This window comes from Molossus molossus, unplaced genomic scaffold, assembly GCF_014108415.1.
Source record: "Molossus molossus isolate mMolMol1 unplaced genomic scaffold, mMolMol1.p scaffold_m16_p_13, whole genome shotgun sequence".
In the NCBI taxonomy this organism is placed as follows: Eukaryota; Metazoa; Chordata; class Mammalia; order Chiroptera; family Molossidae; genus Molossus; species Molossus molossus.
This window is the reverse complement of record NW_023425348.1, coordinates 15,094,593-15,119,874: the sequence shown is the minus strand read 5'-3', so window position 1 is coordinate 15,119,874 and position 25,282 is coordinate 15,094,593. Positions and strand designations below refer to the sequence as shown.

The window sequence follows — 25,282 nt, the reverse complement described above, 5'->3', positions numbered from 1 at the left end:
GGGGGCATGCAGGAGGCAGCCAATCAATGTTTCTCTCTCACATCAATGTTGCTATCTTTCTCCCTTTCTCTCTCTCTAAAAAGTCAATAAAAACAGTTTTTTTTAAAAATCCTCACTGGAGGATATTTTTCTATTTATCTTCAGAGTGAGGGGGGAGAGAAAGAGAAAAAGAGAGAGAGAAACATCGATGTGAGAGAGACACATTTACTGGTTGCCTCGTGCACGACCCTGACCAGGGCCAGGGATGAACCACTACTGAGGTACAAGCCCTTGGCTGGAATCGAACCCGCAACTCATTGGTCCTCAGGCTGATGCTCTATCACTAAGCCAAACCAGCCAGAGCAATAAAAACATTTTTTTAAAAAAAATCCCAGCCTTTCCTTTAGGTTTACTTATCAGTTGTCCAAGTTATCATTTCCAAAGCTTTAGCCACTGTGAAAATGCAACCTCAAAGTATATCTAGAATAAGTAAGGACAAATTGGCAAAGTCTAATTAATATCAGAGGAAAAATTAATGAGTTTCCTTGCACATAAGGTCCCAACTGAGTTCACTAGTTTCATATGACTTTCTAATAAGCCAGGTCTATACTTTTAGCTAAAGTACATATACAATATTCAGGTGTCTAAGTATAGTTAAACAATCTTATAACTGTAAAGATTGTAGGCTTTCAACAACCAACAAAGACTCAAAGACTGATAACGGCCGTAACAATAAGTACCAACAAACAAAAAGTATCTTGAAGACTGATTCAGATAAAGCACATATTGGAGAAACAAAGAAAAAATTAACTGATGACAAATTCATGCTAAATTGAGACTAATGAGAATTTAATATATCTCTCTAGACAAGCAGCTAAAAAATCAAGGTTTAAGTTAATCACTTTTCCCTCCTAGACTACTTCTGACTCTAAAATTGCTATCTTTTGGTCTGAATAGATAAAAAAAAAAGAATAATAAGATTAGGTCTGCTCAAAGGTCTAATCTAGGAGACTGGGTGGGAGGGGAAGAGAGAGAGTATTTCTTATAAAGTCCATCACCCCTGGCATACCAACATTCTGTTCCAACTGGCCTTTGGCAAAGGAGCTCCTCTGCTCACCATTTGCCGCCAGATTACAGACTTACTCTCTGGGCAACCAAAAGAAGAGGCTCTCAAATTTTATCCAATTATTTCCAACGTTCACCAAATTTGGTTACTCATCCTTACTTACATTAAAAAAAATTGGACTGACCAATCCTCTTTTACCTTAAAAAATTATATATGTATTCCTTTTAATTATTTTTGTTACAAATGCTCCTCCTATGTGTTTTAATATAAGTTGCCTCAAATTTTAAATTTATGTAAATTACAATAAAACAAAAATTGTTAGATCCTTTTTTACTTGACTCCATCTTTTATCAAATAATGAGTACTCAATATATACGAGGTAGTCAGGATACATCAACAAGAAAGAAAAAAGAAAATTCTATTTTCACAGTAGTTATAGTAGAGATGATTGATAAAAAACAATTAACAACAAGAAGAACAACAAAAAAAACAGCCCTGGCCAGTTTGGCTCAGCAGTTAGAGCGTTGGCCCACGGACCAGAGAATCCTAGGTTCGGTTCCCACTAAGGGCACGTACCTCGGTTGCAGTGCGTCCCAGGACCCTGTTGGGGTTGTGTGGGTGGCAACCAGTTGATGTGTCTCTCTCACATCAATATCTCTCTCTCTCTCTTCCTACCTCTTTCCCTCCCACTCTATCTGAAGATAAATGCAAAAATGTCCTCGGGTGAGGATTAAAAAAAAAAACAATGAACAGCTCATGGACCGAAGGCTTGAGGGGTTGATTCCTGGCCAAGGGCATGTGCATGGACTGTAAGTTTGATCCTTGGCCCCATCTGAAGTTGTGCAGCAGGCAACCAATCAATGTCTCTCTCTCACATTGAGATGTCTCTTTCTCTCTCTCTCCCTTCTCACCCTCCCTTCCACTCTATCTAAAAATCAATGGGAAAACATTCTTGAGTGAGGATTAACACACACACACACACACACACACACACACACAAATAAACATAATTCCTAAGTAAATTATACCATATGTTAGAAGGTAGTCATGGACAAAAGAGAAGGGTATAGAAATTCAGGATTGTATTTTTCCTCGAAAAACAAAGGGCTTAATGAGACTGAAGAGGAAATAAGGTAGGATTTTCTATACATTGTTCAGTATTGTTTGAATTTAACTTGCATTTATTATTACTGCCAATTAAAATAAATTTTAAAAAGAAAAAAAATATTCAAAAGTTGTTTTGTAGAATTTCTGATTAAAAACATTTCATTTAAAAGCAAATCAAAAGGAACAAACACTGTATAACAAAAAATTCATGGACTGTCTATGCTAGATAGTGATTACCACATATTAAATTTATCTGCATAAATGAATAGAGACTTAAAATTTTAAAGTTACATCTCAGATACATTAGGGGATAAAATGTAGGTAAATGTTGAAGTCACACCTGTTTTCCTAGTAAGTTTTCATCTTTAAGCATATCATAGACTTTGGTAGCAGTCTCTCTTTGCTTTGCCATCCCACTGTCTTCTGTACCCTCATAAGCAAAGTAAGGAAGAATATTGACAAGAATCTTTGGAAAGCAGTCTATTAGAAGATGTTTCCAATCCTCTTGAATGTGATTAGCAATGGATTTCACCTCATCAAAATCACTTCTAATTACCAGATGTGGAATCAAAACTTTATAACAAGATCTAAAACATAAATATTTTAAATACATATTATACATAACTTTCAAAGTAAAATTTTCTAATTCTCAAAATCATAAAATTCTTTAAATAAACATTAGAATATTATTGTATCTAGATAAAGAATTCTTACTTTAATTTTATAAATGGAAAAATGAACTTCAGTAAATTCTAAAGTCACATTAAAACAAAAGAGATCTTAGAATAATTCTGTGATCTAAAAAATAGAAATTAAATTTGTTTACTTCTGCATAAACAATTTATATGAAATTATTATAAAATAAAATGTGAAAACAATTTATAATGTAAAAGAATAAATGTAAATATTATCGCCAAACTGAATAAGCACCACTAAACAATTACGAAAGACCGACCTATCACCCTGATACCTACACATTACTCTTTAGTTGTTTCAAACCTCTCCATCTTCAAAATTTTCTTCTCTAGAGTTAGAGCTAGCAAAATAAATACTTTTACATTAAAATAGAAATAATGACTAAAAGTCCTATAATCAAGCAACAAAAAATAAAAACAAAGCAGAAATAACCAGCCACTATTAGTTTATCTTTCACTTTTCAGAGAAAAGATTATCAAATGTTAAAGCTGAAAGGAACATTAAAAATCTCTGTGTATAACTTCCTTACTTTATAGATTTAAAAAATCAAGTTCCTAAGGATAGTTACATGGCTTGCCTAAAGTAACACAGCTGGTTATTGGCATAGCTAGGACCAGATCCAAAGTCCAGGGATTCCCTTCAGTACACTTTCATTAAAACAAGCTGACATGCCCTGGCCGGTCTGGCTCAACGGTTAGAGCGTTGGCCTGTGGTCCAGAGAGACCCGGGTTCAGTTCCCGCTAAGGGGACCTCGGTTGCAGTCTGTCCCCGGCCCTCGTTGGGTCATGTGGGAGGCAGCCACTCTATGTTTGTGTCCCTTTCACGTTGATGTTTCTCTCTCTCTCTCTCTCTCCCTACCACTTTATCTGAACAAAAAATGTAAAAATGTCCTCGAGTGAGGATAAAAAAAAAAAAAGAGAAAACAAGCTGTCCTGCCTCTCATACACTATACAACCTCCCACATCTGTGCATGTGGGGGTGAAGATTGGTAAACATTATTACCTAATCTTAAGTTAAAGTTATCTGATATGTGCCATATGTAAACCTACCTATAGAAATCCTCTATGTTTGTGTAGTTTAATAAAATAAAAGGAAAAGAGGATAAGCTGTATTCAGTATCTTCAAGATTTAGCCATTCTAAAACCAGATAATCCAAGTGAGAAGCCATGAAGTCTTCTAAACGTCTATATCCAAAAGTTTCAGAAACTTTCTCTAAAACCTGTACAAGTCAAAAAGAAGTCAACACTTTAAGAAAAGAGCAAAGTAATGTCATTTAAATCCTTGTTAATATTTACTAACAGTATCACTTTAAGTATTCATTTAACTTTTCTATCTCTTGATTTACTCATTTATGAGATGGGGATAATAAAAGTACCCCCTTCAGCAAGATTAAATAAGAAAAATGTACACCATGCTTGGCACATAACAAACCCTTAATAACTATTGATAAAAAACAGGAAAATATGTTGCAATTTTCAACCTTTGATTATATTCCAAAGGAAGGTCTAAAGTTCTTCTCAGTCCTAAATCCAAATGAGAAAATCCAAACACTATATTCCACTTACAATAATAATTAGGTAGTGTAATTGTATAATTTCTTTTAAAAAGCAACTTATTTTAATCCTGAGCAGTAAAAGGTTAACTTGTCTAAGATTGATTACCTATGGGTTGGCCTACTGTAAAGCTCCATGGGAACCATGTTGTTAGGATGCAGAATGGTATAGCAGGCCACTGATCTGTCACTGGTTCATCACATAAAAATCTATACCATAAAGGCTTGGTACTTCCCAAACCATGAATGCTGAGCTAGTAAAACAGGGCAGGGACCAACATTCTACAACACTGTGCTGATGTAATGGCAAGGCCGCACCCTGGTCTTCCTTCTCTAATCAGGCAACTTAAAAGCTCTAAAATTTCACTCTTGGCCCTGCTAAATCCCAATGTCCTGCCCCAGAATCAACCAAGGAAAACACTCGCTACTGCTGTTTCCTCTGTTTCATGCAATAAATGCTATTCCAGAGGGTCTGATCAGCATGACAAGAGGTCAATCACCCTATTTAGTTCAATGACTGCCTTACGAAATGCCCTTAAAATGAATCCAAGAAATAACACAACATACAAATAAATACACTATTTAAAAACACAACATTAAAAAATAAAATTCTCCAAGTCTTTCCTAAGTGCCGCTTTAAAATTCTAGTTTAAGTTTTTAAAATTGTTTAAAAGTTACCCAAGGATGATTTATAACCATATGTACCTTTTTAATGAGGCGAGGTTCCAATCCATTCTCTTTCACAGACTTGCACAGAGCAAACAAAGCCTGTTTTTCACAGACAGGACTACAGTATAACACCACAGCTATCATCATCAGCAAAACAGCTTTTCTATTATAAATCTCATCCAAAAGTTCAGGGTTCTCAGTTCTGTGGGACTTGAATTTTTAAAAGCAATAATGTAAAGTAAATCTTTAAACATTACAAACAAACCAACAAGGCTAAAATCAAAGTACACCACGACTACATAAAAGCAGCCAGTGAACAGTTTTAAATCCTACAGTGATGAAGCTAAGAGTAGAGATTCTGAGAAAATATCAGAGTTGCTATAGTGGCAAAGACTGCTTTTGATAAGATATTATGGAAAGAACTGCTAAACACTGCAGTAAGATATAAAGCGCTTAAAAAAAGAAAAAGAAATTGCAAGGTGAGAGATTAAAAGCTCCTTTTCAATTACCAAGTACACTTCATAAGATGTTTGTTATCATAACAATATATACTCTTTATACTTTAAAAAACACTATCATATATATTGTCAAAAGGAATAAAATCAACTAGAATGATATATGTATGCTATATACATATATATATCATTCTAATATCCCTACAAATGTGTAGTTTTTGATTACCTATACTTGATAGAAGTTTCTCTCCAAATTTAGAAAAAACCAAGGATGTAATTTCTTTACTAAGTGGCAATCATTGACATGTTTAAAAACAGCTATGAGGTCTCCCTCCACTGAGTCAACTCCACCTATTTCTTAAGAGAAGACAGATCTACACACTCTCTATTAGTTCAAAGTCTACTTTTACTCTGAACCAAACTCAACATGCTAGCTACCCTCTAAAATGTATAGAAGATCAAATTCTTTTTAGCGACATGTTCATGACAGTATGCTTCTATCAATGTCAAAGACAGACTGCTTTTTTGAATAACTATTACAATGTTGATTCATAGTGTGCTCTCAAGATGTAAAACTTCATAGGACATTTTCTAAATGAACTGTTGTCAATCAATATTTCTCCTTTTTGCACATAACAGGCTGATTTTAAAATGTATAATATACATTATCTCTATTAATTTAATACTATTTACACTCATCTTTCAAATCAATTGGAATATTTTTCTAAATTCACATTCTTTCAAGCAACTGTCCTTTTCAGTCTTGTGCTATGACAGATTAGATAGGCATCGATTAACTGCCCCTTATACTTTTTACAAACAAATCAAGGCATAAATAAATGAATAAATTTTAACACAAAGATAATTTCCATTTTAAGAAAAAATCATTGTACAGAAAAATATAAAAATCATAAGATTCACTAAAGAACACTAGGACAATCTGATCTTCCCTATTATAACATTTTTCTCAATCCATTTCTTCCTATTGTTATGTTCTCTGAACTAGTTTTTGTCCAGATCTTCAAAACAGATTTTGTTTGTTAATCGTCACTGGAGGATATTTTTCCATTGATTTTTTGATAGAGCAGAAGAGAGGAAGGGGGGGAGGGAGAGGGAGAGAAACATCAGTGTGCGAGAGAGACATTGATTGGTTGCCTCTCACATGACCCCAACCGGGGCTGGGGATCAAACTTGCAAGCCAGGTACATGCCCTTGACCAGAATCCAGCCCTCAACCACAGGCTGATGCTCTAACCACTGAGCCAAACCAGCCAGGGCCAAAAAAGATTTTTTAATAAAAAAAGAAAGCCATGCCCTGGCCGGTTTGTCGGTTTGGCTCAGCAGTTAGAGCGTCGGCCTGCAGACCAGAGAGTCCCAGGTTTGGTTCCAGCTAACGGCACGTACCTGGTTGTAGTTTGTCCCAGGCAGGTCCTGTGGATGGCAACCATTTGATGTTTCTCTTCCTCCCTCCCTCCCACTCTATCTGAGGATGAATGCAAAAATGTCCTCGGGTGAGGATAAAAAAATAAAACAAGAAAAAGGAAAGCCATTTATACTCCTAAAAAACCTTAGGATATTGTTTGTTTGTTTTTACAAAAATTATACATATAAGTTGAACCAAAAGAAATTGCCATTAGTTGACCAATTCTGACCTATTAAAAAAAAAAAAGCAATTTCTATCAATTTATAGTTATTTATTTTTAATTTTTTAATTTTTTTATCCTCACCCAAGGACATTTTTCCATTTTTTGTTCAGGTAGAGTGGGAGGGAGAGAGAGGAACAGAGAGAGACAGAGAAACATCAACCTGAAAGGGACACATGGAGTGCTCGCCACCTGCTTGACCCAACCAGGGCTGGGGACAAACTGCAACCGAGGTACGCGCCCTTAGCAGGAACCGAACCCGAGTCTCTCTAGACATTCTAACCGCTGAACCAAACCGGCCAGGGCTTTATACAGTTGTTTTAATCTAACTTTTTTTTATTATTGACCTATTACAGGTGTCCCCCATTTTCCCCACCTTTGCCCACCTACATACCCTGGCCCTGCCCACCCTCTTATTTTAGTCTAATGTTATACTGTAAATTATCAGATAGAAACTGTCTTGGGCCAAAGTTGGTAAAGCAATATATGGTATATTTATAGAAAGTAAATGATAACAGCAAATATACATTACTAAAATTACCACTTTTCTCATTCCTTCCTGAGCTTTCAGGTATGCATTTTCAAAAGCGGTTTGCTGAAGCTTCAAAGGAAGTGCTTTCAATAATGTGGAAGAACCTGCTTGTTTCATATCTTGAAATAATCTTAAAAAAAAAAAAGCAAAAAAATGAAATAATTTTTTATTTCAAACATTACTTTCTAAAACATATTACAGACATACCAACATAGTAGGTCTTCTTTCAAAAGACTAAGACAATCTGAGTCCATTTAAAAGAGGTTCAGATCCATTGCCGAATATTAGGGTCTGTACCATATACTCCATTTTCCCCTAGAACCAAAAATGGTCTAAAAAGATATTTTAGCTTATTGCCAAAACTTGAATAGGCCTGAACTCAAACTACTCAGGAAAGAAAAATTGGCCTCTGGTCAAATGCCAATTAGAAGGAGCCACAGACTCATGTTAACCTGTTCGAATATTCAATTATCTGAAGTGAATAGCTTGTCTTGATGTTCCCTTTAAATTTTTTCTTATGTAATAGAAAACTGCTGATCAGTGCCTTTTGCAAAATATCCAAGATATTAAAGGACAACTCTTCAATCAATTTTGTCCTTTATGCTCTTTCAGTATCAAGACTTTTAAACTTTTTGGTGTTCCTCTGACACCCCAGTTTCTTGAACCTCTCTTAAAAGAACCCAATATTAGATATCTAACAAGTAAATACCTAAAAAAGAAATCAACAAGTGCTATACTCATGCCACTCAAATACATTTTTGAATCCTCAGAGATTGTTCAATGCTACTATTACACTGCTTTATTACATTCAACTTATGATCCTCTATAACTCCATCTTTAAGTTATTTTAAAACAACATTTTACCTAAAGTATTGTTCGTATACAATATTATGATAGCTTGAAGTGCACAAAATAGTGACTCAATATTTATACAGTTTATAATGTGATCATCACACTGTCTAGCAATAATCTGTCTCCATGCAAAGTTATTACAATATTAGTGGCTATATTCCCTGAGTTTTATACTACATTTTCGTGGCTTATTTACTTTATAGCTGTAAATTTGTGCCTATTATTCCCCTTCACCTTTTTCATCCATTCCTCTCTCCTCTCCCCTCTGGTAACCATCAGTTTTTTCTTTGTTTCTTTGAGTATAACCTCAGGTCTTAAAAACTTCAGAAAATATTTTCTATCCTCTAAGGACTTGAAGTAAAGCACACATACATTAGCAACTCTTATAATGCACTATGTTTTACTGAAGAGTCCCAAACCTGAGGAGTTAGACACAATTCTATTTTTTAAATATTTTTAATTGATTTTTTAGAGAGAGAGAGAAACATCCATGTGAGAAACATCGATTGGCTGCCTCCTGCACGCCCCCTTCTGGGGATCGAGCCTGTAACCTGGGCATATGCCCCAACTGGGAATCAAACTGGGATCTCTCAGTCCACAGGACGAAGATGCTCAATCCACTGAGCCACACCAGCTGGGTGACACAATTCTGTTTATACAAACATTATCGTCAGCATATTCAAATTTTGGACACATTAGGTCATCTAGTATATATTTATGTGACTGCTGGAGCAATTTGTTTTCAGTGATTTTTAATGATTGGTCACTTACATTTGAACAGCAAAGTTATTCAACTGATTTTCAGCTTTACTGTTTTTAAAGTGTAATTTTTTTCAAATATTCATTAATTTTAAAAATTATTAAACATCTATCACATAGCAAGTATTGTTTTAGGTGTTATATCAACATACAAAAACCAATGCCATTTAGGAGCTTATATCCTAGGTAAATGTGTTAAAATATAGCATTTCAAGTGGTGATAAATGCTACAGGGGGAAAAAAGGCAGAGAGGTTCTTTAATTACAGGAAGTACCAGGTGGAAAAAGTACAGGTAGGTTACAATTTAGAGTTTTAAAATCAATTTAATAGGGGGTGGGGTGGGGGGTGCCAATGGGGTAAAAAGGTAAAATATCTGTAACAAAAAAATAAAAATAAAAAAAAAAAAGAAAACGAGGGAAAAAAATAAAAAATAAAAATAAAATCAATTTAATAACTTGATATACATGCAATCTTTAAGAAATTAACATTTACTTCTTCAGGCACTCAAACATAAAACAGTTCCCTATGAAAGACTCATTTCAGTGCCTAATGGTATTTTCACTTAAATAAATATAATCAGCACAATGTAAAATGTACTAATTTTCATCGTACAAACTTATACAAAATCACAGTGATATCTAAACATTCTATATCTCCTATAAGCAGGTGTAGACACACCTCATTCAACTCAACTACTCACTAGCTCTATGGTACCGAGTTTTCTCTCTAAGCCAGAGTTTTTATTTATAAATTGGAGAAAATAACAGTATCTAAGTGAAAGAGTTGTCAGAATTAAGAGAAAACATAAAAGCCAGGCAAACAGTATATGCTCAATAACGATTAGCTATTTTTTTATTTTTTTCAATTTACTTTTAATCATACTTGACATGTAGTTACCTGTTTTTAATATCAAGAGTAACCTATGACTATGCAAGACATTTCATTGATATCTGCAGCACCCCAGACATTTCATAAATACCTGACTCATTACCTATTGATTGACTCTGCAGCCAACATGCGAACTTGGTGATCATTATCAGCAAGAAATTGTGGAAAGACTTCATTTATCGGAAAGCCTTTTCCCTCTACATTAAGAATAGCCCATTTTGAATAAGGATCAGCCTATGTGAAAAGAACAACTTAGGTTAAACGTTAAATACAAAGGGAAAAATCACTCATTAACAAATAAAAACAAAGGCTGCTTTAAAAATTTATGCACACCTTACTAACATTTAATATGGAGTAATTCATAACTCACCTCAAGCAAAGTTTTCAGACATTTTACTAGTGCCATTCTTACAGAGAATGTGCATTTCCCCTCCTTTGTTAAGTGCCTGAAATAAAGTGTTTCAATGTCAAATAATTATCCCAATAAAAGCACAGTAAAAAAAAAAAAAAAATCACTGGACAACAGGGTTATTTCATGTTACTTACAAAATTTCTCTCCATGCTACCTTTAATTCTCATTATACAGCAAATGCCAACATTCTCACTTTCTAAAATAATTCCAACTAAAAGAAATGCTTAAATAGGAGTTCATTTTAATGTACAGTATTAGCTTTACAGAATTATGTCTCATTTTGAGGCTATCATACTTCAGCTAACCATGTTATAGTAAACTTAAAGAGAAAAAAAATTTAAGTCTTTGTTGTTATATCAAAGATTTCAAAACCACATTCTATATTGATTCAGAAATCCTTATCAGTCAAATGGTATGAGGGCTCTAAATTATATATATGTGCTCCTCTACAAGTATCATGGTGTTTTCTTATACTGTGACTATATACATGAAATAACCAGATAGTGACAAGGCCAGTTTGTTTCTTTTAGAAATATGAACGACTCAATTGATTTAGATTTGTTGTACTTTGCTTTATTCACCACACATGTCAAACTGTTAAGTGATTCAAAATTCATAGGGAAAATACACTAAACACACGTTAGAAAGCCAAGCCTTGAGGAAAATACAATGTAATTCTTCAAGAAATTAAGGAAGAAAACATAAATTACATTCTACTATTGTTAAAAGATGTATATAGTTACAATAAAGGATTAGAAGAAATGACTAATGCAGAAATACAAAATTTACATCTGTATCAGAAAAAGCAAAAGAAAAATATGAACTCCACAGAATAATCTGAACTTACCAAAATGCATCAATAACTGTTAGAAACTGTCCTTGAGCATCCCTTGTGTTCTCTGAATCCATACCACCTTGAGAAAGGTTCCCCACTATACAAAGGATGTGGTTTAAAATTGTTTTACAAACATCCTGATCACGGCGATACAAAGAACACACGTTGCTGTGGTGGAAAAAGTTTAATTTTCTAAGCATAACAGAACACATCAGTTAGTTTATAAATTTAAAGTGAACATAACAAGGTTTAATTGCTTACGATAGTGGTTTCAGAAGTTCAACGACATCTTCCATTGGCAAAGGATACTCTTCTCCTGGAAGCTCCTTTAAAAGTACTAGATACTAAGATAGTTGAAGGAGAAAAATCAGGGTTTTTTTTTCAAGTCATTTATTTAAATAAGTATACATTTAACCAAAAATTATTATATAGAGAGGTGCATGCATATACATACATACATGCACACATATACAAACATGCATACACACGACCAATGACTGGTTTTAAAAGGCTGTATAGTTTAAAAAAACGCATTTGAAGTCAAACAGAGCTGGATTTAAATCCCAGCACAACTTATTACTTATACGGTTAAAAAACTTGCCTTTGTACTCTCACCTGTAAAATGGGGATATAGCACTTACCTAGCCAGATTACTGTGAGGATTAAAGGAAATGAACGTAGAGGTCTAGCATTTATTATAGGAATTCAGTCAATTAGAGTTGTTCTCATTGTTGGAGTTAAGAGCCTGAACAAGAATCTGAAACTCTTTTATGTTTCTACCCTCTCGATGTTTAAAAACTATTCTATTAATAAATTTTGGAAAGCAGAGATAATCATGGGCTGGGAGGAAGTCAAATACTTGGACCTATCTTCTTATAATGCAACTGGTAAGGTTCTCTATAGTACTAGGACTATTTCTGAGAGCTGCCAAATAAGTTTCTGGCTCTAGTTAAAAAAACAAAACAAAAACAAATCAGAAAAATCTTTCTTATCTATATGTAGAAAAATGTTTTTACTTCTTCTCAGATATTAGAAAAGAACATTACATTGGACCATTTTAAATATTTGACACGAAAGTCATGTGTGTGATGTTACTGTCTTGAAATGCCTTAAACATCAAAGCCTCAAGTAAAGCACACAGCCTCTCTCCTTGGGCAGGGTTGGAGACTTGACCAGGAATTCTAACAGTAAACCTGCATGTTCCCAAGAGGTTCTATTTAGTGGATTACCTGGTATGTTTCTCACAGCTATGACTGGGAAAGTCACCTGACATGTTTGCCAATTTGCTGGGCCAGGGACTCTTCCTACAGTGTCACCAGGCTAGGGCTAGGGAATGTCCAACATGGTCAAGAGATTAGTTACATGTAAAAATATTGAGTAAACAAGTAAATATATTGAGGTTAAGTGGGAAACCAGGTCTCTTACTGTTGGAAGAGAGAGCTACAAATACAAAGGAAAAAATAAATAAATGAATCCTATGATGTTGGATTGGAACTGGAGATACCTATCGATAGATGGATTGACTGATGGGGGTAGGGCAGGAGAGGGATTACTTCTGTAATATTCTCATCCAAGTCTAAATCTAATCATGAGAAAACATGAGACAAACCCAAAGTGAGAAATTCTATAGAGTAAGTGGCTATACTATTAAAAAACAGGACGGTCATGACAGATAAGGAAAGACTAAGGAACTGTTTCAGACTGAAAGATACAGAACAAACCTGACAACTAAATGCAATAATACCATGTTATGTTCCTGATGATTATATCATGGTTATAGGAGAATCACTGTTTTCAGGACATACACATTCAAGTCTAAGGGAAATCACATCTGCAACTTAATCTCAAAATGATAACAAAAAAAAAAGATGTGAGTGTGTGTGTGTAGAAAGAGAGAATGATAAGGCAAATGTGATAAAATGTTAACTGTAGAAGCTTATGAAGGGAAAATAAAGTTCTTGTAGTACTGTAACTTTATTGTCACTTTAAAATTACATCAAAAAAATTTAAAGCATGTAAACCAAGGTCAAGGCAAGATCCAAACTTCCACTGCAATGTTATGTAAATACTGTTTTTACATTCAAAATCTGTTTTATAATTATAGCTAGAAATAAATCTATCCAAAGTCCATCCAAGTTTTAATGTTTCAGTGTCCACTTAAATTTTTTTCACAGCGCATTAAAATAAAAAGTGTATTTTATAACTAGTCTGATTCATTTCTCAAGAAAGCAATTTCAAGTCATTACAGGTATGAGGTGATTCTTATGTCAGTGCATTATAATTAGGAACAGCGCCAGACAGAACTGAAGAGAATCTTCATTTCACTTAACTCACCATGTGTAGGTGGAGAGATTTAGTAGGGTCTAGTATGCTAGAATCAACTAGCATTAACAATTTCCTCCGAATATCAGCTGCTCTAAATGACACAGTACTGGTCTGAGCAGTGGTTACACACACACACAAGAACTTGAGCATGTCTAAAAAAAGTAGATCTTGCTTTGACAAATGTTCTTCAGCTAAAGGATTCATGGCACCTAAAAATAAAAAGCACTTATTAAAACTAAGAGTGGGGCACAACAGCCACATACATTGAACATTGGCTCAAATATCCTCTCCTTTACAAAAAAAAAAGTATATGTAAAAAAAAATTATGGTGAAATTGATTACACAGTAAAAGCTTCTAAATTCTTCATTAAAGCTTACCCTAGGATTCTGTCATCATGAAATGATCAATGGAAAAGTCTACATAGACAAACATTTACTGCTATACTGTCAGTTATAGGAAAATAGAAAAGAAATCTAAATCTCTAACAGTAAGTAATCATCAAGTAAATTATGGTATATATGTTAACTGGGATATTATGGAACCATTAGAAAGTATGATAATCAGGGGTGCAAAAAAGAGAAAATGGGAGACTTTAATACTGTCAAGAATAAAAAAAGTATGATAATCAATACAAATAGTTAAATGAAAAAAATGAACAAGGTATAAAAGAGACATAAGCATGTCAATGCTAATTAGAATTTTCAAGGGGTCCAAAGGAAAATAACAGAAAATAGTTAAAAGGGATGGCATTATGGGTGCTTTATCAATACTCTGCTTTTGGTCAAAAAAAAAATCTAGCCCGGCCAGTGAGGCTCAGTGGTTGAGTGTCGACCCATACACCAAGAGATTGTTGCTTCAATTTCCGGTCAGGGCACATACCCAGGTGGTGGGCCAAATCCCCAGTGGAGGGCACGCAGGAGGTGGCCAATCAATGTTCTCTCTTATCAATGTTTCTATCTAGCTCTCTCTCTTCCTTCTCCTCTAAAATCAATAAAGGAAAAATTAAAAACTTAATAAAATAAAATAAAATAAATTGATCATATGCCCGGCCAGTGAGGCTCAGGGGTTGAGCGTCGACCCATGCACCAAGAGGTCGCTGGTTCGATCCCCAGTGGGGGATATGCAGGAGGCGACCAATTGATGTCCTCTCTCATCAATGTTTCTATCTCTCTCTTTCCCTTCCTCTCTCTAAAAAAAATCAATAAAGAAAAAAAAAATTTTTTCCCTATGAAGAACATAAAACTAATAAATCCAATTAAAATTAGAGAATTTACAATGGGGGGAAAAGGGGGAACATCTGTAATACTTTCAACAATAAAAATAAATAAATTTAAAATAAAAAAATTAGAGAATCTAAAGGGTACAGAAAAAATAACTCCTAACAGACTATCTCAAAAGGAAAAGAAATGAGCATAAAATTGGTTACTATGAGGCTTTTTGTAATATCAAGTCAATATGAAGATGTAAAAGAAATCTCACAAAGTAAATTTATATTTACCAATAGTAAGCTGGCTCTCTCCAGATTCATTTGCATCACTAACACTACTAGCAGGGTAATCATTAAATAGACTCATGGATGACTGATTCTCTATATCCTTTACATTTTCATCACTGTCATCTTCCATTGATTCCACTTGTCGATAATCAAGTGGCTTTTTGATAAAAGATACCTTCAAATGATAAAGATGTTTTTTCAAGTTAGCTTCTTTAAAAAGCATGTTGCAGTTAAAATTCACCTAATCAAATGATTTAAGATTCATGTGTATGAACAATGCGGTATTATTTCTATTAAGTGTCAAACCAATAGGAAAAAGGATATAAACTGTAATATGTCTATATAACAGAACAATATGCAATCTTTACAAACAATTTCTTATACTAAGACATTTTATACTACCCAAAATTGATAAGGGTGTAGGAAAAAATATAAATTGATATGATTTTGGAGAATAATTATTGTATCCATCAAAAATAAAATTCACAGTTCTCAACAAGTAATTCTATTTAGAGAATATACCCTACATCCTTCATAGGTACAAACATAAATAGACAAAACCTTTACCACAGAACTCTTTATAACAAAAAAAAAAAAGAAAGTACTTAAAAAGTTAATTAAGATTTAAGGGGCTGCCCTGGCCGGTTTGGCTCAGCGGTTGGAGTGTCGGCCTGCGGTACAGAAAGATTTAAGGGGCTGGGCTTCCAGTCAAGATGAAGGTGTAGGTAAATATAGTACTCACATCCTCCTAGCATCACGTCAAAATTACAACTAAACTAAAGAACAACCATCATTCAGAATTGCCTGAAATCAACCTAAACAAAGGTCCTATAACTAAGGATTTACAGAATAAACTACACTGAGATGGGTAGAAAGGGCAGAGACCCACAATTAAAAAATCAGGTGAGATATTTAAGTTGTAGAGGTGCCCTCTGAGGAGCAAGGGGTCCCAGCCCCACACCAGACCTCCAATCCAGGGTTCCAGTGTCAGAAAGATGAGTCCCCATAACTTCTGGCTGTGAAAACCAGTAGGGATTATGGCTGAGTGAGACAGACGGCTTCTGGAGTCCTAGGCGGTCCTCTTAAAGGGTCCCATACATAGATTTACTTAGATTCACCCGCCCTGAAAGCAGCTCAAAAGACACCAGGAACATATGGGGAGGAACAGAATTGTCTGGATTTGGGGCGAGGACTGGAGGAGCTGCTTTTACCCAGAGAAAAGTATTGGCAGAGGACATTATTCCTTTCTGAGCAGTCCCACCCACAGCCCCCACCCGGAGACCACAGGTAAACACCACATATGAATCTCCATTGACCTAATCACCTCACCCTGGTGATTTCCTGAACCTGAACCCTACCCAACTTGTGGGCCCACCCAAACGACCTCCAGTGGCTATTCTTTATAACCGGCCTGTCTTGGCTCATGCTGAGAACTTCCCCAAAAATCTCTCAAAGGTTCACAAACCCTAAACAAGCAAGATCTGGCCTCAGCATGCCCCATACATCTTGCTACGTGGCCCTGGGCCTGTCAAGAGCAACAGCTGGCCTAAGTTTGCATATTCAATATCAGCAAAAGTAGTAGCTGTAAGGCTGGCGAGCTCTGGGAAGTCACATGAGTGGGAAGTCACATGACCGGGAAGTCCCATGACCCGGAAATGGATGGTCATGACCCGAAAATGGATGGCCAGAGGAGAAATTAAAACCTAACTTGGGAGGCTCCGCCTTACCCGGATGTGGCTGAGGCGACACTCCTGGTGACGTCCCACCATCCTTCCCAGCCAATCAACATACGCCACATTAAAATCTCCCCAGCAGGCTCTGGCCAGTTTGGCTCAGTGGTTGAGCATCGGCCTGTGGACCAGAGAGTCCTGGGTTCGGTTCCCGCTAGGGTCACATACCAAAAAAAAAAAAAAAATCTCCCCAGCAGCTAGCCAGTCACCTGACTCCACACCTAATCACCCCACCCAGATCCCTAATGTCCCTATAAATCTTCCCGGGGTGAAAGTAGCTGTGCAACTTCCCTGGCCCCCCACATGGACCAGTGAACCTCGCCCAGGAACGCTTCAATAAAACTTTTGCCAGCTTTTGCGGCTCCGTTTCTCTTTCTTCCTCGGTGAGATACCTTACAGTAGCCATCTGCAGATTTCTCTGTAGTTCATGCCAGGTGTCAACTAGGCAGGGCACGGGCGGCAGCAGCAGCTGAATGTGGTCTGTACATCCCAGAAGGACCCAGAGCCAATGTACCAGGTGGACAGCTTCAGAAAATGCCAGAGTACCACCCAACCACCTCCACACTCAAAGAAAGAACTCATCAGGCACCAAAGCCCCACTGAAGCAAGTCCCAGGCCCTGGGGATAGCCCATACATACCAGCTCTTCCATTGTAGTCATGCAGGTCACAGTCAATCACCCTGGGGGGAAATCCCTCCCACTGATATGCCAACAATAACCAAGGCTCAACTATAACAGGAGGGTGCACACAGTCAAGAGGGGGGCAATTGAAGCACCCAGCTAGAGTGACAAGGCCGACTTTGTCTCTGGGACCTACAAGACACCTAAACAAAAGCCCACTCTACCAAGACTGGGAGATGTAGCAGACCTACGTAATACATAGAAACAAGCACAGGAAGGCAGCCAAAATGAGGAGACTAAGAAACATGTCCCAAATGAAACAATAAAACAAAACTTCAGAAAAATAACTAAACAAAATGGAGACAAGTAATCTACCAGATGAAGGGTTCAAAATGTTGGTTAGGGGAATGAACTTGGCAGAAGAGTAAATGAATTCAGTGAGAACTTCAACAAGGGAAAGGAAACATAAAAATGGAAACAGAAAACAAAAAGAAAAACCCATTAGAAATGAAGAATATACAAACCGAATTGACTACATTATAGGGAATCAACAGTAGAGTAGAAGAAACAGAAGTAAATCAACAATTTGGAACATAAAGTAGAGAAAACACCCGATCAGAACAAAAAGAAAAATAATCCAAAAAATTAAGGACAGTTTAAGGAGCCTCTGGGATAACATCAAGAGTACCAACATTCACATTATAGGGGTGCCTCCTGGAAGAAAAAGGAGAGAGAGAAGAATTGAAAAAATTTTTGAAAAAATAATGACAAAAAACATTTTGCTCATCTGGTGAAGAAAAGACATACAAGTCCAGGAAGTACAGAGTATCCCAAACAAGATGAACCCAAAAAGGCCCACAGCAACACACATCATAATTAAAGTGCCAAATGTTAAAAACAAAGAAAGAATCTTAAAAGTAGCAATAGGAAAGTTGGCTACAAGTGAGTTCCCGTAAGACTGTCAACTGATTTCTTAACAAAAACATTGTAGGCTGGAAGCACTGACACAAAATATTCAAAGTGAAAAAAAGCAAGAACCTAAACCGATTATCCACGAAAGGTATCATTTAGAATTGAAGAACAGATGAAGAGATTCCAGGACTAAAAAACTGCTAAAGGAGTTCATCACCACCAAACCAGAAGAATAAAAAGAAGATTAAAAACTATAAATAATAAAATGGCAATAAATACATATCGAATAACAATTATTTTTAAATCTTCACCAGAGGATATTTTCCCATTGATTTTTTAGATAGAGTGGGAGGGAAGAAGGGGGGCAGGAAGAGAGAGAGAGAAATAAATCCCTGCCTCCTGCATGACCCCACTGAGGCCACGGATCCAACCTGCAACAGAGGTATGCGCCCTTGACCAGGAATTGAACCTGTGACTCTCTAGTCCTTGGGCCAACTCTCTAACTGCTGTGCCACACCAGTCAGGGCTAACAATTACTTTTAAATGCAAACAGATTAAATGCCCAAATCAAAAGACAAACGGGACTCAATTCACATCAAAAGACACACACAGAGCCCTGGCTGGTTTGGCTCAGCAGTTGGAGCATCAGCCTGCGGACCAGAGAGTCCCAGGTTCGGTCCCCGCTAGGGGCATGTACCAAAAAAGACACACACAGACTGAAAGTATAGGATAGAAAATATTTTATGAAAATAGAAACCAACAAAAATGAACTGGGGTAGCAATACTTATACCAGACAAAACAGACTTCAAATAAAGGCTATAACCAGAGACAAAGAAGTACCCAGCAATTATGGGTATTTATCCAAAGAAACTCAAAACACTAAAATGAAAAAATGTATGCATACAAATGTTCACTGCAGCATTATCCACAATAATCAAGATATCAAAGCAACCTAAGTGTCCATCAATAGGTGAATGAATGAAGTAGAAGTTGTGCACATATACAAAGAAATATGACTCAGCCATAGAACAGAATTAAATCTTGCCATCTGCAACAACATGGATGGATCTGGAGGATATTGTGCTGAGTGAAATAAGTCACACAGAGAAGGACAAATGCCGTATGATTTCACTTATATGTGAAACCTAAAAAACAAAATAAGTAAATCTGAACAGAAACAGACTCATAAATACAGAAAACATTTTGACAGTTGCCAGATGGGATGGGGATTGGCAATGAAAAAAGTGAAGGGATTAAATACAAATTGGTAGTGACAGAACAGTCACAAAGATGTAAAGTACAGCATAAAAAATATAGTTAATAATACTGTAATAACTATGTATGGTGTTGATTTATTGGGGTGATCACTTTGAAAATTATATAAATGACTAATCACTGGACTGTACACCTGAAAATAATATAATATTGTAACATTAACTGTAATTTAAAAAATTAAACATTACTTTAAAAATATTTGATGGGCTATAAATACATACATACTATATTCATATAATAAAATACCAGGCTACTACTTAAAAAAAAAAAAAAAAAATGGAAGATGGCCCTGGCCGGTTTTGCTCAGTGGTTAGAGCATCAGCCTGCGGTCTCGAGAAACCTGGGTTCGGTTCCCACTAAGGGCATGTACCTCGGTTGCAGTTTGTCCCCGGCCCTGGTTGGTCGTGCAGGTGGCAACCACTCGATGTGTCCCTTTCATGTCAATGTTTCTCTCTTCCTCTCTCCCCCTCCCACTCTATCTGAACAAAAAATGAAAAAAAGTGTCCTCGGGTGAAAATAAAAAAACAAACAAAAAAAAACCAAATGGAAGGTGTAGTGCTAGGCAGCAACATGGAAAAGTGACCAAGATTTATTATTAAATGGAATAAATCCAGTTACAGAATATTGTTTTCACTTTTTAGATATATGAATATCTAATATTCATATATCTTTGTTTTTACTTTTATGAATAGAGAACCATTATAAATTGGGTACAGTGTTACACAGAAACAGTATGAGGCTGGATGATTAATTCCTATTTGTTCAGTTTATTATTATTTTTTTTGAAACTAAAAGCCAAGGTACTGATATTAAAAAATAATGAACCAATAACTAAGGAAATTGAAGATGTAATCAAGAAACTCCCAGCAGCCCACTGGTGGGGCTCAGTGGCTGAGCGTCGACCCATGCAGCAAGAGATCGCCAGTTCAATTACTGGTCAGGGCACATGCCCAGGTTGTGGGCCCAATCCCCAGTGAGGGGCAGGGTGGAGGCAGTCAATCTATGTTCTCTCTCATCGATGTTTCTATCTCTTCCTCTCTTTCTAATATCAATAAAAAAATAAATAAAAAATAAAAGAAACTCCCAGAAAACAAAAGCCCAGGCCCAGGCGGCTTCACAGGGGAGTTTTACAGAACAAAGATCTAACACCCATTCTCCTATTCCAAAAAATCCAAGAAAACTGAAGACTTCCAAACTCATTTTATAAGGTCAACATAATTCTAACTCCAAAACCAGATAGACATTACAAAGAAAGAAAACTACAGGCCAATATCCCTAATGAACACAAATGCCAAAATCCTTAACAAAATATTAGCAAACTGGATCCAGCAATACATCAAAAAATTATTCATCATGACCAAGTGGGACTAGGGATACAAGGATGGTACCATATTCGCAAATCAATAAATGTGATACATCACATAAACAAAATGAAAGATAAAAACCATATGATCATATCAATAGCATTCGACATAATCCGGCACCTATTTCTGATAAAAACGCTCAGCAATGTGGAAATACAGAAATCGTTTCTTGACATAATAAAGACTATATTATGAAAAACCCACAGTCAACATCATACTCAATGGGCAAAAACGACAAGCATTTCCCTTAAGAACAGGAATAATACAGAGATGTCCAATCTCGCCATTCTTACTTCCTTTTATCCTCACCCAAGGACATTTTTGCATTTATCTAAAGACAGAGCAGGAGAGAGAGAGTGGTGAAGAAAGAAAGAAACATTGACACGAGGGAGACACATCAAGTGGCTGCCACCCACACGACCCCAACTGGGGCCGGAGACAAGTGCCCTTCACGGGAAATGAACCCAGGACTCTCCAATCCGCAGGCTGATGCTCCAACCAATGAGCCAAACCGGCCAGGGCGACCTGGCCAGTTTGGCTCAGCGGTTAGAGCATCGGCCTGCGGTCTGGAGAGACCCGGGTTTGGTTCCCGCTAAGGGCATGTACTTCAGTTGTGGTTTGTCCCCGGCCCTGGTTGGTTGTGCGGGTGGCAGCCACTCGATGTGTCCCTTCATGTCGATGTTTCTCTCTCTCTCCCCCTCCCACTCTATCTGTACAAAAAATGGAAAAATATCCTCGGGTGAGGATAAAAAAAACAAAACAAAACAAAAAAAAAACCGGCCAGGGCTCGCCACTCTTATTTAACGTAGTACTGGAAGTCTTAGCCACAGTAATTAAGACATAAAAAAAAAACATAACAGGAATCCAAATTTGAAAGGAAGAGGTGAAATTGTCATTATTTGCAGATGACATGATACTGTATATAGAAAACCCTAAAGACTCCATCAAAAATCTACTAGATTTAATGAATAAATGTGGCAAAGTAGCAGGATACAAAATTAACATAAAGAAATCGACAGCATTCTTATACACAATGAACTCACAGAAAGAACAACTAAAAAAGTAATCCTATTTACCATAGCAGCAAAAAAAATAAGACACCTAGCAATAAACTTAACCGAAGAAGTAAAGGACCTATTCACAGAAAACTACAGGTCACTGAAGAAAGAAACAGAGAAGATATAAAAAAGTAGAAGCATATACCTTGTTCATGGATTGGAAGAATTAACATCATTAAAATGTCCATACTACCCAGAACAATCTATGATTCAATGAAATCTCCATCAAAATACCAACGACATATTTCACAGAACTAGAACAAATACTTCAAAAGTTCATATGGAACAAAAAAAGACCCCCAATACCAACAGCAATCTTGAAAAAGGACAAAGTAGGTGGGATCACAATACCAGATATCAGGTTATACTACAAAGCCGTAATAATCAAAGCAGGTTATACTACAAAGCCGTACTGGCACAAGAACAGGCATACAGATCAACGGAACAGAACAGAGAACCCAGAAATTGACCCAAGACATCATGCTCAATTAATATTTGACTAAGGTGGCAAGAACATACAGTGGAGTAAAAAAAACCTCTTTAATAAACGTATTGGGAAAACTGGACAGCTACATGCAAAAAAATGGAGCTAGACCACCAACTTACACCAAACACAAGAATAAACTCAAAACAGATAAAAGACTTAAATGTGACCCGTGAATCCATAAAAATTCTAGAAGAAAATGTAGGCAACAAAATTTCAGACATCATACGCAGCAGAATTTTCACTGATACATCACCGAAGGCAACAGAAACAAAGGAGAAAATGAACACATGGGACTACATCAAACTCAAAAGGTTCTGCACAGCAACAGAAACAACCATCAAAATGTAAAGGCAACCTACTGTATGGGAGAGCATCATTGCCAATGATACATCAGATAAGGGGTTAATTTCCAAAATATATAGAGTACCCATACAACTCAACAAAAGGAAAATAAAGAACCCAATTAAAAAATGAGCAGAGGAGCTGAACAGACACCTCTCCAAACAAGACATTCAAATGGCCAAGAGACATATGAAGAAATGCTCAACATCACTAATCATCAGAGAGATGCAAATTAAAACAACAATGAGGTATCACCTAACACCTGTCAGAATGGCCACCATCAACAAATCATCAGACAAGTGTTGGCGAGGGTGTGGAGAAAAGGGGACTCTAGTACCCTGCTGGTGGGAATGCAGAGTGGTACAGCCACTATGGAAAACACTATGGTGTTAGCTCAAAAAGTTAAAAATTGAACTGCCATTCGACCCAGTGATCACACTTCTAGGAATATACCCTGAGAAGCCTAAAACACCAATCAGAAAGAATATATGTACCCCTATGTTTATAGCAGCACTATTTACAATCTGGAAACAACCCAAGTGTCCATCAGCAAATGAGTGGATAAAAAAGCTGTGGTACATGTAGACAATGCAATACTATGCAGCTGTAAGAAAGAAAGATCTCTTATCCTTTGAGATGACATGGATGGACCTGGAGAGTATCATTCTAAGCAAAACAAGGCAATCAGAGAAAGACAAATATCACATGATCTCATTTGTGGAATATAATGAACAAAACAAGCTGAGGAACAAAATAGCCTCAGAGACATGGAAGTGGGGTGCAGACTGACAAACCTCAGAAGAGGTCGATAGGGGGTGGAGGGGAGAAGAGATAAAACACAGAACTTAGCCCTGGCCAGTTTGGCTCAGCGGTTAGAGTGTCGGCCTGCGGTCCGGAGAGACCCAGGTTCGGTTCCCGCTAAGGGCACGTACTTCGGTTGCAGTTTGTCCCTGGCCCTGGTTGGTCGTGCGGGTGGCAGCCACTCGATGTGTCCCTTCACATCGATGTTTCTCTCTCTCTCTCCCTTCCTCTCTCTCCCTCCCACTCTATCTGTACAAAAAAATGGAAAAATATCCTCGGGTGAGGATAAAAATAAATAAATAAATAAATAAATAAAAAAAACACAGAACTTATATGCATGTATGAGTAAACAAGGAAATAAACCAATAATGCTTGCGGTGGGAATCAGGATGGGGAGGAGGTTATCACTGGGGGAAAAGGAGAAATATCTGTCACAAAAATAAACAAACATTAAAAAATAAAATAAAATTTTTTTAAAAAAGGGATGAAATATATCCCCCAAACCAAATAACTTTAATTTCCACATTTTAAAGAACATAAGATGCTATATATTATGAAATGCATCATTATCTCGCAGAGATTTCAATGAGGAAAAAAAGCATCTTAGAATCAATAAAATATGGTAGTAAAACAAGCAGCATACTTACTAAACTTCTACAAATATCTGCAATGTCATTCATTAGCTTTGATGTTAGCAATCGTAGGAAAAAGATAGACGCAATCTTATTTGGATTGTGCTGTAATGAAGGCAAACAAGAAAATCAAGCATACAAAGAAATAAAAACAAATAATTATCCTTAACAAATAATATTTTCTCTATCTTGAAATGTAAATCGTCCTTTACATTGAAAATTTTCTAACATAAAAAACACGAATAAAGAGTATACTATTGGGGAGAAGTTATAAGTTACTTCAAAAAATACTAACTTATTTTCTTAGAGTAATAATAACTATAATACATATCTTTCACTGTGCATAAACAACATTAATATAAAATACCAGCTAATGACCCTGAAACATAAGCAAGAAACAGCTGTAGCCTAGAGTTCATTCTTCTACTTCTCTCCTTCCTCACGTACAGCAAAACATAGAAAAACACATTACAAAACCAAAAAACACATGCTGATAATATGATATACGGCCATGTACTCAACATTAGCTTTCAAAAATGTTTCCAATTAGCCCTAGCTGATTTGGCTCAGCGATGAGAGCGTCAACCCACAGACCAATGAGTCTCAAGTTCGATTCCGGTCATGGGCACGTACCTCGGTTGCAGTTCATCCCCAGCACTGATCAGGGTCGTGCAGGAAGGCAACCAGTCAATGTGTCCCTCTTCCATCAATGTTTTCCTATCTCTCCCTCTTTCCCACTCTATATGAAGATAAATAGAAAAATATCCTCGGGTGAGGATTTAAAAAAAAATGTT

At 36.4% G+C, this 25,282-nt stretch overlaps 1 protein-coding gene across 16 annotated transcripts in view; it reads right to left on the bottom strand.

The window, feature by feature from the left end:
* The window catches only part of ATM (ATM serine/threonine kinase), a 160,403-nt gene that overhangs the window by 98,435 nt on the left and 36,686 nt on the right, over positions 1 to 25,282 (bottom strand). For 12 of the 16 annotated variants that reach the window (XR_004959326.1, XR_004959324.1, XR_004959325.1 and 9 more), the window contains 11 exons: positions 24,504 to 24,593; positions 15,269 to 15,440; positions 13,779 to 13,978; positions 11,706 to 11,788; positions 11,457 to 11,612; positions 10,568 to 10,643; positions 10,301 to 10,431; positions 7,708 to 7,828; positions 5,106 to 5,279; positions 3,898 to 4,067; positions 2,493 to 2,739 (listed from right to left, as the gene is read on the bottom strand). Coding sequence is in view for 12 of the 16 variants with exons in the window: in XM_036260009.1 (XP_036115902.1) it covers positions 2,493 to 2,739; positions 3,898 to 4,067; positions 5,106 to 5,279; positions 7,708 to 7,828; positions 10,301 to 10,431; positions 10,568 to 10,643; positions 11,457 to 11,612; positions 11,706 to 11,788; positions 13,779 to 13,978; positions 15,269 to 15,440; positions 24,504 to 24,593 (1,620 nt within the window). In the remaining 4 variants the exon portion in view is untranslated. The remainder of the gene's footprint in view (positions 1 to 2,492; positions 2,740 to 3,897; positions 4,068 to 5,105; positions 5,280 to 7,707; positions 7,829 to 10,300; positions 10,432 to 10,567; positions 10,644 to 11,456; positions 11,613 to 11,705; positions 11,789 to 13,778; positions 13,979 to 15,268; positions 15,441 to 24,503; positions 24,594 to 25,282) is intronic. The other 4 variants (XM_036259999.1, XR_004959327.1, XM_036260005.1 and 1 more) reach the window with 4 other exon arrangements.